This window comes from Daphnia magna, linkage group LG7, assembly GCF_020631705.1.
Source record: "Daphnia magna isolate NIES linkage group LG7, ASM2063170v1.1, whole genome shotgun sequence".
In the NCBI taxonomy this organism is placed as follows: Eukaryota; Metazoa; Arthropoda; class Branchiopoda; order Diplostraca; family Daphniidae; genus Daphnia; species Daphnia magna.
This window is the reverse complement of record NC_059188.1, coordinates 13,080,015-13,094,015: the sequence shown is the minus strand read 5'-3', so window position 1 is coordinate 13,094,015 and position 14,001 is coordinate 13,080,015. Positions and strand designations below refer to the sequence as shown.

The following is a 14,001-nucleotide window of genomic DNA, read 5'->3' as shown; positions in this document are numbered from 1 at the left end:
ATTTGGATAATCGCCGTTTTTGCATCATCAGAACGTTCTCGATAGGTAAAATAAAGTTTTCGACGTTTTTATTAATTTATTTATACATGTTTTTTTGTTGAAGAGCAGGTCGTATCATCGCCCCGTCAAACAAATCTAGACAACAGCAATGTAGTTTGTGTTATCTAAGGGATCTGGAATTCTGGATAACTGGGCACATACCCAATAGTGAGCAGTGACCTTAGTGTTATCGTAAGTTATTTCGTTCGCAGATCTAAATTGCAAAATCTGATCTCGCCTTAATGTCTGACGATTTTATTCTCATTCCACAGGTCTTGTCTTAAAGTCACGGTCGAACGAGCGTCCAAAATTGCAGACATGAACTTGATGAAGTGTGATAAATGCGTCAATAGAGTGCTCCAAGCGACATGTCGTTGGCATCTTTTCGGGCAGTGATGCAAAATTTTCCAGCGTCTTCTTTCGTCATCGATAGGACGAAAACACAGTAAGAAAAGAAAAAAAAAAAAAAGGTAAAGAATTGGTAACTAATAAAATCATCAAAACTTAGAGGCAACCAATCAAAGGACGGGTGAAGTAGGTAGGGTGTAGGTAGCCAATCAGAGAGGCTTCGTCGTTTTGGACAGCGTGAACGGCTGCCAAATACTTTGATGCAACGCGGAAAGTAAAATTAAACTCCCTCTCCACCACCCCTGGCAGGAGAGCTACCGTATCCCGCCTCGTCACACGATGAGTTCTTTTTCAGTTGTGAGAACACGTCAGGAGGTATTTTCCCCCCCTATGATATGTATCTCCGTTAGTTCACATCGAGCGGTGTGAGAGCAAGTACCTCCATCGCTCGGTCTCATCAGATTTTGTTTGTTCATTTGAGAAAAACAAATGGCTCGGTGATTATTCGGTGTGTTCCATTGAACAACGTTGTGTGTGTGCGTTTTCTACGTTTGATATTATTAGTGAACTTGTGCCGATCGTTGACTTACGTACGTCATATCTTGTGGTGTTGTGCAGAGACGGAAGAATATTGATGTTCAGCTCCGATTCCAGCATTACCAATCGCCATGCATTCGACGTACGTCAAGATGGCCATGGATCGCCAACGGGCCGAGCTCCGGAACCGGAGACACCGTCGGCTTCGAACAGCCATGGCGTTGCAGAACAAAATGAAAGATTGTTGCCGGAAGATCACCGCCTTCTTCTTTACGCAAGTATATCCAAATGAGACTTGGTGTATTTCTTGTTTCCTTGCCAAGAGGACAATTTGTTTTTGTTTTTGTTTTCATATCAAATGATTTTGTTGGAGATGATTAGATTGGAGTTTGTGGACTTATTGTCGGATATACAATAGTTGGCGCCTTCATGTTTATCGCCTTGGAGGCGGAAGCCAGGCATCCGTTGACACAGGAAGTCATTACTCGACGCCGATCCTGCGTCGACTACCTGTGGAACAGTAACTTGATTTTTTTTTAAATTATGCATTATCGTTGCATCTTTATGAATTTTTCTTTTCTCTCTCTCTCGTTGCATCGATTTAACGTAGTTACTCATCACCTCAATGTCCTGAATTACGACCAATGGCGCCAGGACGTCAATCGCACCGTTTTCGAGTAATTTTCGTCTCTGAACGAACTTCATTTTTTCATTAGAACGTTTTTTGTTTTTGTTTTTTTAATTAGCTGCTTAATATCGATTTTTTTTTAAAGGTATCAAACGCACATGGTGCGTCACATCCGGCGAGGTTACGACGGTACAGACGAAAATCCCTTATTGATGCGCTGGACCATTCCGGCTGCCTTGATGTATTGCATCACCATTTACACGACCATCGGTAAGCCAACAATTTACCACGTCACATTAGTGGCAGGATTTTTCGATAGTATTTCTCAGTGAATTACTGCCGGTTGTCAGCAACTGGCGGCGTTTGCAACAAGCGAAACAGACTAATTCAATTTTCGATAAAAATGGAAGTGATTGTTAATCAAAATTTTCATGCGTCGCGAAAAAGAAAAAAAAAAAAAGGTCTAGTGGGTTGCAGAAAACTTTGTGTGGCACGCTGCCCAGTCGCGTTAGTGGCCAACTGCGGGCCGGATAAATGTCACGTGAGAGATAAAACTCTGTGCCACTATCCTGTCCAGAGACGTTCAAGATTTTTCGCACTCGTTACTGGCAAACGAAAGAGCGTTGAAATCCAATGCAAAAAGTTTAAGAAACGCCTCAGTCCGGTAGTAAAAAATAAAAAAAAATCTTTCGTTTTTTCCAGGCGTTGATCCAGCATGAAAATAGTTAAAACTTGCAAGTCTCTTTGCTTTGTTAAAAAAAAAGGAAAAAAAAAGGGCTAAGTAAATAGCGAAAACAAGTTCCGGAGGTTATTGTTTATCGCAGGATCTCATGTTTGGTGCGATGAATGCTGTCAAAATTGCTGCTGGTACAACTCCCTGTTTTTCTTTCCCCTTTCTTGTTTAAAGGAGTGTCTGTTTAGGTCTCATTCCTGCGCTGAAATTCGTGAATAAGTTCAGACTAGAGAATGCGAGAGAACAAAACAATCCTTTTAAATGTCGACGATGCTGTAGAATTTTGCTTGGACTCGTGTCTTCCCAGAACAAGCAGAGAATATTAAATGTGTTTTCTTTTTTTCCTCCTTTTCTCTTCTAAACTATGTTTTAAGAAAGCCAATTGTTTTGCTTGTGCCCAGGCAGAACAAGAATCGATTCATCCTGCCGGGATGTAATCCAACGTCAAAGAGAACCATTGATTTTTCTTTCAATCGAATTACGTGCAGTGCGGAGAGGGGGGGGCTGCCGTACTATTTTCTGTTTCAAGTTTCTCTCTTGGCTTCGCTGTATTCTACCAAGAGAATTTAGATATATATTCTATTTTCAGTCGGGCCGTGTCTGTTGGGTTTCTATGAGAAAGTCGGGATCTATAGAGAACGGATAGGAACGGATAGCAGGGGTACAGATGAAAGTTTATTTAAGGCCTGGCGCACGCCCTATCGTCAATGTTGTCGGCTAGCAGACGCGCGCAGAGTCAATGGATGTAGGAAAGAGCAACGGATGCTACTAATAAGTGCGACATTATTAACAGACATGTTGTTGTTGTTGTTTCAGGTTACGGTAATTTGACACCCAGAACAGCTGGCGGTAAACTAGCCGTAAGCAAACAAACATCAAGTTTCACCAAAATTCTTTCCGTCTTTCTAACGTTATTTCGTCTTCTTGTTTATGATTCTGCCATCAAAAACAAAAAACAGACTGTCTTTTACGCCATGGTGGGCATTCCGCTCATGTTGCTCTACATGGCCAATGTGGGCGAAATTCTGGCTACTTCGTTCAAATTCACCTACCAAAAAGTGTGCAAGTAAGTTGCCTCCTCTTTTCGTTCTTCTGCCTATCTCTCTGTATCTGTGTGTGTGAGTGGGCGTCATTGGCAGATGATGATTTATTCGAGTAGAATAAGTCTGCACGAAAGCGGTAGCCATGGACGCAGCTAATGGGTTTGGCACATCACTTGTGACTAACGTACATCTTTTTCAACTCTAGCCATCGTCTATATTTGTTTGGATAGCTGGAAAGAAAGAAAGAAAAAGAAAAAAATCAGTTTGACTGCCATCTGCTACGCTTTTAAACTTTGTGATTTACGACGTTTAACAATCGTCGGCTCAGCTCCTAGCGACAGCTCGCTTAATGTTTATGCACGCACACTGACTGAACAGTAACCATAATTCATTAGATGTTTGTGGAATGTCATCATCGTAGAAAGATGACATTTAACTGATCATTTTTTTTTAAAGTTAGCAATCCAACGGGATTTGATAATTTGGTTGTGAATTTCTGTTGTCCAGGTGCCCGAGACGGCGGAGAAGGGGTCAATTGGCGTCGACAAATGAACTAGAGGTTGCGATTCAACAGCCGGCCAAAGAGAAGCGAAAGAAACAGAAAGGCAATAGCGTCATTGAGCCAGCGATAGCCGTATCCGTCATTCCGGTGGAAACGAACGAAGCGGAAATAGGTCCGATTGTTTACGACCCTCAAACGGTTTCCGTCACCAGTTGTTTGGTTGTCATGAGCATTTTTGTGATTGGTGGCGCCATTCTCTTCAGTATCTGGGAGGTAACTGAAGAACTTGAAATCTTTTTCTTTCTTTTTTTTTTAAATTCATTTTCGTTTTTCATTTCATTTCTTCAGGATTGGGGCTATGTCGATGGCTCCTATTTCTGTTTTACTAGTTTACTAACGATCGGTTTCGGCGATTTCGTTCCCGGTCAGACGATTGCCCATTCGCAGGACGCCGTCGACAGTAAACTCATCATGTAAATAACTAAAGTTTTTTCTTTATTTCTTTCTTAAGATAAATTGTTTTAAAAAAAAATCGTTCGTTTGACGTTCCCAGTTGCGCCGTTTATCTTTTGCTGGGCATGGCTTTACTGGCCATGTGTTTCAATCTGATGCAAGAGTCTGTTTTCATGAAAATCAAACGACTAGGACGCCGGCTTGGCTTACTCAGAGACAGAGTTGCATCCTGATACACAATAATAACAATGTCGTCTATTTATTGCATTTTTTTTTTTTTAAGTTATCTTTATATACATATATTACTCTTTTTGGTTTTTTCATCATATTTTGTTGTTGTTGTTGAAAATGTATTTATAACAATTTCCATATGTGCCACGTTGCAATATATCAAAGGACACTGTTAACACACGGAATATAAAGAGACATGGACAACAAGAAAAACAAATCAATTTTTACGCAGAACAACAAACGATCGAGGAATGTAAGAAAAACATTTTCTTTGTTTGTTTTTTTTTCATTTGTTTTTAGTTTTTTTTTTTTTATAAAATGAACAATTTCAGAAAATGGAGTTTCAGGAACGGAGGAGGCTATTTGATCTTCGATGACGAGTTCCATCACTTTCAACTGAAGCTTCGCAGGAATCGACTGAGGACCCTTCAGACAAGAGCCACTCGTAGATCAAACTGAAACAGATGGAGCACAACGTCAGGGCGAGAAAAATGTAAATTGAAACTGCCATTAAAGGCCATGACGATTGTCCAGTCCAGACGACTGAATGGGCGTCTGGGATGCCTGTTGTCGTCAAGAGCATAAAGCTGAGCAATAATGCATCCATCGTAGACAAGGACATGAGCGAACTAAAGACGCAGGTGCCGGAAGCGATGAAAATGAGAATCAGAATCAAGCAAAAAAGTGGTGGCCAAAAGGAGTGGATCCTTAACACACGCCTGTTGGCGTCGTTACTGCTAGATGTCGACGATGTTGCCTCGATCGATTCGTCATCTTTGACGACGGCCGTGGCGGTTTTCATCGGATGATGGAATAACAATTCGTTCGTCTGCTGATGATGGCTCAGAGATGGGTCTAGACGTGTTGTCATTACTGATGTTGGCACTGCCGACATGTTATGGCCGGAAGCAGCTGATGAGAGCTGATCTCGTCGCCGTCGACTTGAAGGAGATGAGTGATAGCGAAAATCCAATAATGGGCATTGCATCAAACACGAGGAAAATGTCGAACCCACAGCAGTCAGGTAGAACAAAAGCAGAGGGATTCCGAAAGCAGCGTAAAGAATGGTCAAAATTTTGCCTTCGTTTGATTCGGGAATCACTGGACAAGAACCTGATCGAAAAAAAAAAATCAAACATAATAAATAAACATTTTAGAAATGAAAATTCCAATGAATTGCAATCGTTTCGCTTGTATGGATTTCAATAACAAACAATCTGGCAACTTGTTTTGATTTGCATATTTCAAACAGGAGTTTTTAGTGTTTCGAGATTAAGCGCCATTCTCGTGGTCGTCGTCGTTTGTGTTGGGTGAGCAATCTATTGTATGAGGACATTAAAAAGGAAATCGATTTTGTTTGTTGGTTTTCCCTGGTAGCTTTCCCTCTTTGGATGTTTGAATAGCGTTTGACTTGTGTATCATCTCGCTAACTGGCGAACAAAAGGAATCACATGGTTTTCTTGTTTGAAAAGAGCCCCTTGTCGTAGTTTTTGTATGCATCAGCACACGACGACAGAGTTATTTACACAGCACGGACACGGAAAGCATCGCATGGCATATAATCATTAAAGTTGTTTACCCCCCCTACATAAGTATGTATTAATGTGTGTGTCCTGTGTGAATGACCTGAACTGTGATGATTCCATCTGTGAGAGATTCATGTTAGATAGAGTTAGAGCAAGCTTGCCTTTCCCCCACAATGAAATGATATTTGCATTTCAATGAAAAACAATTGCTGGTGTGGTTGCACAGACTTTTGTGTAAGTAAAACATCCTCTTGTTTAAAGCCCAATGCTACTAGACTATGATGACTCAGAACTATTGTGTTTTGTTGCAGGTTGTTGTTGGACATTGCAATATAATCCTTTAATACTCCATCACTTACCCAGAGTGGTGATGACAGAGAGAGCATACAGAAATGCAGTGGGATAATTCCACTTGACATTAGAAATGTGCTGACGATGGCCAGCAGTGGCAGATGGAGTAGATGCTGTGGTAAGTTGATGTCCAACTACCATCATTTCCTGAGATTTTCGCCGATTATTACAATCCTTCTTCATCCACAGATACATCGTTTCGTGAAAACGGTAAATCTCGCCGGCAGCCAGCCGAGTCCAATTTTCTTTGTACAAGATATTCAAATTTTCCGTAATATCCCACAATTTATCAAGCACTTGGCGAGTCATTAAGTCCTTGATTTGGGTCACGTCTGCAGCATTAGAGGTATCTGAGATCCCATCAATTGTTGTTGTTGTAGGTCCTGTGGTGGTCAACAAAGTGCCTCCTATTGCTGTCCTAATCTCTTCTGTCGGTGGCGTTTGTTGATGATGGAATTGGGTAGACGAAGCCTCTATCAACATAAAGACGTAGGCGCCCAGTGAGACGTACGCCAAGAAGAAGAACATCAAAGAGATTTTAGCCGAGGAACTGCGGCAGTCCGTGCCCGTCCGTCGAGTGTTTTTCGATGGCCTTTTCATACTATCGCCCCTGCTGCCGTTTTCCATGACGCCACCTTCAAAGCCGTGATCTGCATAATTCCATTCATTATTCATCTCTTCTTTACATAAGTGGATGACAAGAAAATAACACGTCGGTATGAAGAAAAGAATTAAGTCGACACATGCGCACAAAAGGAGGTAAACAGAAAAGACAGTTTTCATAAAATTTGCGTTTGAATGAGGGGAGGGAAAAAAGCAGCTGACAATCCAATTATCTTTTTTGTTCTTTTTTTTTCATAGTTCTAAAATGGTTTGCATGAAAAAGAGCAGAGAGACACCCAATTATCTGACTCTCTTCCACAGCTAACAAAGAAATAACACGAACAAAACAAATTGTTTTGAATAGATGATTGCTGACGCTTTGATGAAGATGAAACTTTGTCGAGCAGAGAAATGGGATGCTGGAAGCGACAACTAGTTAATGAGAGAGAGTGTGCAAGTTCGAAAAAGAAGGGGAGATAATAATAATAGCGTACGGTACGTTGATAGTCTCATTAGTAGCTAATATCAAAAGTGTGCCACAGGGAGAATAGTTGTACTGGTGGTTGGCTTTCAGAAGGTTTTCAATTCTCACTATTGTTGTTATAAATCATGTTTTGTCTTTGTACTCTATACCACTAATAGTTTCCTTATTTTCTGGCATGGGATTTCTAATCGATACAACGTACATTTTCTCTTCTATTTTCAGGAGTAGGAAAAGAATAGACTTGTGTGGGCTGGAAGAATAACGACTGGAAAAACTCGATAACCTCTTTTATTTGCTTGAGGATGTAGCGGTTTGTTATCACGACCAGAGTCGCCTTGAGGGAAATTCGGTAGTTGCGGTCAGAAAGAAAAATCCCGAAGGGTTATGGAAACTTGGTTGAATATGGATCCTAATGGATGAATGCTCTTGACCTCCGCCTCTTTTACGCACGTCTCTCTTCATCCATCCCCTCAAATAGCGTCTGGCAAAGGACTTGACGTTCCTTCACCCCATTTCTCTGGGTACGAGACACTGTGGCCCTTGTTGTGGTTTCTTTTTTTTTTTTAACGTTTGAGGGGAAGAGCTGGAAAGGAGAAAACGCTATTGTCAAGTTTATGGAGCTACTGCGGCTCTCCCTCTATATATTCAAGCCTAGAGAGCTGGGCACATGGCAACACTAGAAAGGTATTGATTTTTTTTCTCTCGCAACTGCTGCCGCTGCCTCTCCCTATACACGTTTTATCTCTACATATAGGAATTGGCCCAACAAAAAAGAAAAACATAGACACCAGATGAAGAAGAAAGAATGATTTCTCGCACTGTGTCACGTCTTTCTTGTCTGCCGCTCCTGTTTCCCTCCGTCGGATTGCCCCGCTCACATCCAGAGAATAGCAAAAGATTCCTCCGACGACAGTGGGAGCACAAAAGGCGATTGAAAGGCTCGGCAATCCATTGAAAGAAAAACGTATTGTGTCCAAAAGAGGTTGTGACACTTAGTATGCAACACCAAGCCGCTTATACACTTAAAAAAAGAAAGGAGATTATCGTTGTTATCGCCGCTGTCCTGACACACACCGAAATCGGTTTTCACACAAGGTATTTATCCTCTTAAATAAAGTTAAAGAAAATTCTTGAATTCTTTTTTCATTTTTGCCTCTTTTTTTTTTTTTAGCGGCACATCTGGCGTGGAAAAAAATTTAAATCTTTTATCATTTCATTCCGGGCAAAAGGAGACACACGCACACACGTTAAACTGCTGTATCCAGAACTGTCCGGCTACTAAACCGGAATGTTGTTCGTTAACGAGTTGGAGGAACTTATACTGTTTTGCGTGCATGTTAGTTTGTGTGGGTGGAGTTCTGGGAGAAAACGGGCAAAGAGGGGGGGGGGGTCTACATCGGATTTGACGGGCTCGGTATAAAATGCACGCAAGCGCGCGGACGCAAAAGACCACAGCACAACATCCGAACGGAAGAAGAAGAAGCCAAAAAAAAAAAAACAAGTCGTATAAAAGGTCTTATTTTTTTTTATATATATATATTCCGGAACTGGGAAAAAAGATTACGTTTCCGTTTGGCAAGTCACTCACACCCTACCAAATTCTTTCCATCTAGATTGCCGTACGGCGAGAGATCTGAAGATGATGAGACGACGAGGAGTTCCGTGATTGAAAAGATTCTTCTTTGCTGGACTGTGTACAGCAAATATTTGGATTACATCTTCTTCTCCATTTGATTGAACGTAGCACGGTATTGGCACATCATCAATCTTACCTTTTTTTCCCATCTTCCTTTTAGTTTTTATTATTTCCTTTTACAGACAACTTGGGCCGAAAGTTTTGCCAACAACGGCCGTTTACCATTTCCTCCGTCTGAGGAAGTAGGGGTGAGAAAACTGCAAGTGATTGGAGGAGTAAATGGTAAAAAAGGAGAAGGAGGATCTAGATGTGCATTCATCGCTTTTCTATCCACTTAGGCACATCAGCAAGATTCTTTGTCGTTGTCTGTGTAAACTTACTCATCCTGAAGTTCGTTCCCGCCCCTGCATATGCACATCAGTGTTGCATTCCTCGCGATAGATTTCTCGTGTACCCAGCTGCATTCGCAGACTGTGGGAATATAATCCGTTGCCCTGGCAACTCATTCAACTGATCGATCGATGGAAACCCACTCTCTCTCTCTCTCAGCTGTGTTTGATGTGTGTAAAGAGGAAACCTCCTTTTCTTTCCACTAAACTGTGTATGTACAACTGTGACATTTCTCTACCCCATCCTTTGCTAGTTTTTTTTTTTTTCCAGGACGATGGAAGAATACGTTGCCCAGGAATTGTTCAACGAGCTCGCCTGCGACACTGATTAAGAGTGATGAAAATGGACCAGAGGATTGTGGTGGTTGGGGATTCCATCAGGAGTGATCATTATTAGGGCAGCTGATGGATCGCTCTTGGCGTTGGTGATCTTAATTGCTAATACGAGAACGAAAAAGATTGGCTTCTGCTGACATGATTTTTTTCTTTTTCTTCGTGAATTGTTGCTGCAGCGATACACACATGCTCCAAGGAAGAGACCAAAGGGGCGGAGTTGGGTGGTGTCTGTTTCCATCACAAGACAGGAATAACAATACGCCTTGTGATGGTCCGAATTGACTTTGTGGGCCCGTAACTGGAGGGCCGAGGGAGGGTACGGCGCGTAACTTGATTGGCTGGTGTGTCAGCTGACCGGAGAATGAGGGACCTGCTGGACGTCTCTGACAGGCGAGCACAGTGTCGATTCCGGGTAAGAGAAATAATATCCCAAGTTTTTGTTCTCATTAGATTTTAGATGCGTGCGTGTTAATTAGGTAGTTGATTGTTGCAAGTTAGAAAAGGGGATCTATGCTTTCCAATGTATTTATTTTAATTTTCCTGTATGGATTCTCTGAATGTAGATAATATCTCCAATGAAGCCGGAATAGTAAATGGAAGATATGATAGTAGAACTGGAATGGAAACGACAAGAGACCCAACAAACAAAACTGAGATGATAACCAACAGGAAGAACAAACAAGATGTTGCAACAAAAGAAGGTAGAATGTAATGCCATTGGCATCAGTGAGCGAAAGACAGAGAGAGAGAGAGAGAGAGAGAGAGAGAGAGGTTGGAGATAGTTGATTTATATCGCATATTTTCCCCTTCGTTGCTTGGTTTTCGCTTTTAAATTTTCTTTTGTTTTCAGACTAGGACCGACTGCGCCTGACATTGAGAATGCTGAACGATGCACTCTCGCGAGCAGTAGATTTGCCCGTTTTTCAACACGAACTGACGATTCATCATGGAAACTTGACACTGGCGACATTTGAAACAACTGGCCGTATTGTGCCAGTTCATCTCGCCGTGACTTACTCGCGTTTCTTCCGCTCGGATTGGCTTGTTGCACTCGTAACAATCCTGCAGACACACACATCCGGTAACGAGTTACACAATTGTGAAAATACTTTTGGTTATGTTATGCGATCAAACCTTTCCGTATTTCTTTTGGTAACAGTCGAGACAATGCGGCTGTCCTTCGATGGGCGTGTACTGATGTCCCGCTAATGGAGTGTCGCAAAGCCAACAACAAAAGTGATCCATGTGCCAACTGGCTCCTTCGGCGCTCGTATATTCCGGAGCAAAAATTAACTCGTCACAGGCCTTGCATCGCGGAATTTTCATTTGCTCGGCGTAGTGACGGCCGCAGAACATGTTGTCATCGACGAAAAAGTAAATCAAATCCGCCAGCATTTCCTATGCGTCACAGAAATGAGGGGGGGAAAAGGCGATCAGAGAGCCATCTAGGGGCAAAGGGAAAGGAGCGAACAACAAACCGCTAAGATACTTACGTGGCAGATGGAACACTGGAAACACTGCGGATGCCAACATTTATCGCTGCCGGCTCTTTCGGCGAAAATGGCCACAGTTCCGGCTTCAATGGGCTGACTGCATTTCCGGCACGACCATGCATTCTGGGCCTCCGTGTCTTGGAAAACCACTTCTTGCTGGATGTTGCTGGTTCGCTGGACTGGAGGAGGTATTTGAGCTGTCACATGTTTATTGTTATCCTGCCCGCTATTGCCTCTCTGTTGGTTCTGATGCTGGACAGACGATGGATGTTGCTGTTCGTACAGTGGATGCGCAACTTGGCCAGATGGGCGTCTATTCGTCAAGGGTGATTGATTGTTGTTGTTGTTGATATTTGGAATAATAGGCACTTGATTGTTGTTGGCATTAGATGTCGCCACTTCTTCCGGAAAATAATCGAAATCGGTCGTTAGTAATCGACGCGGCGCTTGATTGCTGTTGGTTGGTAAAGATCCGGATCCCGAAGTCGGTGGAATGTGGATCCCGTCACGTGCACCTAATCTCGGAGACGAACCTCGACTTCCGGTTGCGGTTCCGACTCCAGCGACCGCAGCTACGCCAGCCGACGATGTAACGCCAACTTTATTGCGTTGGTTCAACTTGGGCGACGTACCAGGTGATGCTCCGAACGGCCTGGCTGTGGCATTGAAAGTGCCGGATGCAGCAGCCTGATGCAAAAAGGGCGATTTCAGTTTGCCCGGCAACTTTTTTCCTTCCTGTTCATCCAAAAAATCCAAAAAATCCATCACTGGATCCTGGCGTCTGTTTCTCTTTTGTTCCGCTGGGTTGTCGGAATCCATCGTCAATTGCGGAATAGGTGGTGGTGGCGCTGGCGGCAGAGGAGGAGCTGGAGACGGTGGATTTTCCATCAGCATATCCGGCGGCGGTGGAGGTAAATCGTGAAACTGTTCAGTGTCCATCCCGGCGTGAGGTTTAGCCGCCATCCGCCTAATTTGATCCGCCGATGAACCTTCGGCTTTGACGAACGGTTTAGCCGTGACGAACGATGGGATAGGTCTATTTTGAATAGGTTTTGCAGCGGCAGATTCTTGCAAAGTTAATTGGCTGACTTTCTCGCCCAGAATCCGGCCCAGTTGTGGTGGCGGAGGTGGAAGTTTCCCCATTCGCGGTGGACACTCCTGAATCAGTCCTTGACCCACTACGTATTGTTTGACGTTCTTGACATACTCTTCCATCCTATATTGATTTGGGGACATTAAGAAGATATGAAAAATCCAAACAAGGTCATTGGACGTTCGAAATTAGAAAACAAAAATTGAAATGTCTTTACTTTCGTTTCTCATCGGCAGACAGGGATTGGCATTGGTCTGGATCGAGGTCGTGCGATGGCAACTGACGGTCGAGAGCTATTTTGCGGTCAACAGCCGCCTTGCTACCCGTAATGGGTTGCTTTGCAACTGGAAGTTGTTCGATGTATTTAGCAGCTAATTGCGAGTCAGCTGTTGGGGGGACCCAATCCAGCGGACTAGACGGCGCATCCATTGTCACCGCAGCTGGCGTACTGAAAGTCAATTTTGTAGGTCTGCTCGCCGTGGGACTTCCTTTCAGACTAATTGGAACGTGTTCCGTTTTCGATGAAAAAGGACTGTCCAACAGACGGACTAATCGGCTGGACTGATCTTCATCCGTTACCAAGTGGTTCTCCTTACCACAACGACAATTTCGACAGATTTTTCTGTTTTAAAAAATGTTATCTTATTTTTTTAAATATTTGATGCCTAAATAACTTTCTAATCACCTCCAATAATGGAGATCGAATCCAGCACATTTGGGCCCGCATTTCGTGCACTGCGATCCGGCGCCTTGTTCGTGAGCGATTTTTGGTTGCTAACAAAACCAAAACACAAAAGAATGGCGATGACTGATCAGTTTTGGACGAAAATGTCCCAAGATCTAATAATTGACCCATTTACCTGTCTTGTTTTATTCTCCAAATTTAGGAGACTCAATCCTTGTTGGGCGGCCATTGTCTGTCCTGGAAATGGAAAACCTTTCTCGACAGTAAGGTGAAAGACGTGTACAATCCTTATCACACACTTTAGATGTGTGTAATCAGTCGTCTGTAGATTAGCTTAGGTCGCTAATTGTTTTGTTTTTTTGTTGGTCCTTATCTCACATGGGAAGATGAATCCTGGAATGACGTCAGTTCTTTTTGACACGTTTCACCAATGGTATATTATCTTTTTCCTTATTGCTGTTCGCACGCAAACACAGAAACACTAAAAAGAAAAACTGGATGGGGAGTTGGGAATGCAAACGTCGGTCACCCACCATACGTCGGTAAATAGAGAGGCAGAAAAGAACGTATGCAGTGGGCGCGATTCCGACGTTCACTATGTGCTCACTTGAGCGATACTGAATAGATCCAGGGATGTAAAGAGGGACAGATGGTTTGGAGTAAGAGGGAGAGAGAGAGCCAAGGGGAAAGGGAGTGCATTATTGTATGTGTAGTAATATAACAGGCGGATGTTGAATTCACTCGGCTGAAAAAGAGAACGTCGGTTTTTATTACAGCCATCTAGCGGAACCTTATCTCATTCTTGAGGATCTCGTCATTTGGCGTTGCCATTTTAATTAAAGCGAATACGTAACTGTTGGAGAACGGCTAAGATTTATTTTCTTTTATCAC

At 42.9% G+C, this 14,001-nt stretch overlaps 3 protein-coding genes across 8 annotated transcripts; 1 reads left to right on the top strand and 2 right to left on the bottom strand.

Moving 5' to 3' along the window:
• The first annotated feature begins 102 nt into the window (after positions 1–102).
• LOC116927995 (two pore potassium channel protein sup-9) lies at positions 103–4,690 on the top strand. 4 transcript variants are annotated; one of them, XM_045176488.1, is made up of 12 exons: positions 103–231; positions 312–484; positions 548–762; positions 1,006–1,202; positions 1,343–1,444; positions 1,535–1,601; positions 1,698–1,822; positions 3,102–3,145; positions 3,245–3,351; positions 3,836–4,103; positions 4,179–4,303; positions 4,384–4,690. In XM_045176488.1, the coding sequence occupies exons 4-12, from the start codon at positions 1,022–1,024 to the stop codon at positions 4,514–4,516; spliced, it is 1,152 nt and encodes a 383-aa protein (XP_045032423.1). In that variant the 5' UTR covers positions 103–231; positions 312–484; positions 548–762; positions 1,006–1,021; the 3' UTR covers positions 4,517–4,690. The 4 variants fall into 4 exon arrangements, with proteins under 4 accessions (XP_045032423.1, XP_032790940.2, XP_045032424.1 ...); XM_032935049.2 differs by having other exon boundaries at positions 1,306–1,444; XM_045176489.1 differs by lacking the exons at positions 103–231; positions 312–484; positions 548–762 and having other exon boundaries at positions 780–1,202.
• Positions 4,527–8,982, bottom strand: LOC116927993 (potassium channel subfamily K member 18). 3 transcript variants are annotated; one of them, XM_045176484.1, is made up of 3 exons: positions 8,267–8,982; positions 6,400–7,041; positions 4,527–5,627 (listed from the first exon to the last, which is right to left on the bottom strand). In XM_045176484.1, the coding sequence occupies exons 2-3, from the start codon at positions 7,016–7,018 to the stop codon at positions 4,858–4,860; spliced, it is 1,389 nt and encodes a 462-aa protein (XP_045032419.1). In that variant the 5' UTR covers positions 7,019–7,041; positions 8,267–8,982; the 3' UTR covers positions 4,527–4,857. The 3 variants fall into 3 exon arrangements, with proteins under 3 accessions (XP_045032419.1, XP_032790938.2, XP_032790937.2); XM_032935047.2 differs by having other exon boundaries at positions 8,298–8,981; XM_032935046.2 differs by having other exon boundaries at positions 6,400–8,982.
• A 1,366-nt stretch (positions 8,983–10,348) lies between these two features.
• Positions 10,349–13,793, bottom strand: LOC116927991 (protein prickle). The gene is made up of 6 exons (XM_032935044.2): positions 13,286–13,793; positions 13,111–13,199; positions 12,643–13,047; positions 11,333–12,548; positions 10,974–11,237; positions 10,349–10,901 (listed from the first exon to the last, which is right to left on the bottom strand). Exons 1-6 carry the CDS (start codon positions 13,337–13,339, stop codon positions 10,686–10,688), a joined length of 2,244 nt encoding a protein of 747 aa, XP_032790935.2. The 5' UTR covers positions 13,340–13,793; the 3' UTR covers positions 10,349–10,685.
• Between the last annotated feature and the right edge of the window lie 208 nt (positions 13,794–14,001).

Coding starts and splice junctions, on each gene's coding strand:
- LOC116927995 (XM_032935049.2), top strand. CDS start 1,056: ATGCATTCGACGTACGTCAAGATGGCCATGGATCGCCAACGGGCCGAG. Junction 1,823..3,101: donor CACCATTTACACGACCATCG/GTAAGCCAACAA, acceptor TTGTTGTTTCAG/GTTACGGTAATTTGACACCC. Junction 4,304..4,383: donor GTCGACAGTAAACTCATCAT/GTAAATAACTAA, acceptor TGACGTTCCCAG/TTGCGCCGTTTATCTTTTGC.
- LOC116927993 (XM_032935046.2), bottom strand. CDS start 7,174: ATGAAAACTGTCTTTTCTGTTTACCTCCTTTTGTGCGCATGTGTCGAC. Junction 5,628..6,399: donor CTCTGTCATCACCACTCTGG/GTAAGTGATGGA, acceptor TTTTTCGATCAG/GTTCTTGTCCAGTGATTCCC.
- LOC116927991 (XM_032935044.2), bottom strand. CDS start 13,339: ATGGCCGCCCAACAAGGATTGAGTCTCCTAAATTTGGAGAATAAAACA. Junction 13,048..13,110: donor TTCGATCTCCATTATTGGAG/GTGATTAGAAAG, acceptor TTTTTAAAACAG/AAAAATCTGTCGAAATTGTC. Junction 10,902..10,973: donor ACCAAAAGAAATACGGAAAG/GTTTGATCGCAT, acceptor GTGTGTCTGCAG/GATTGTTACGAGTGCAACAA.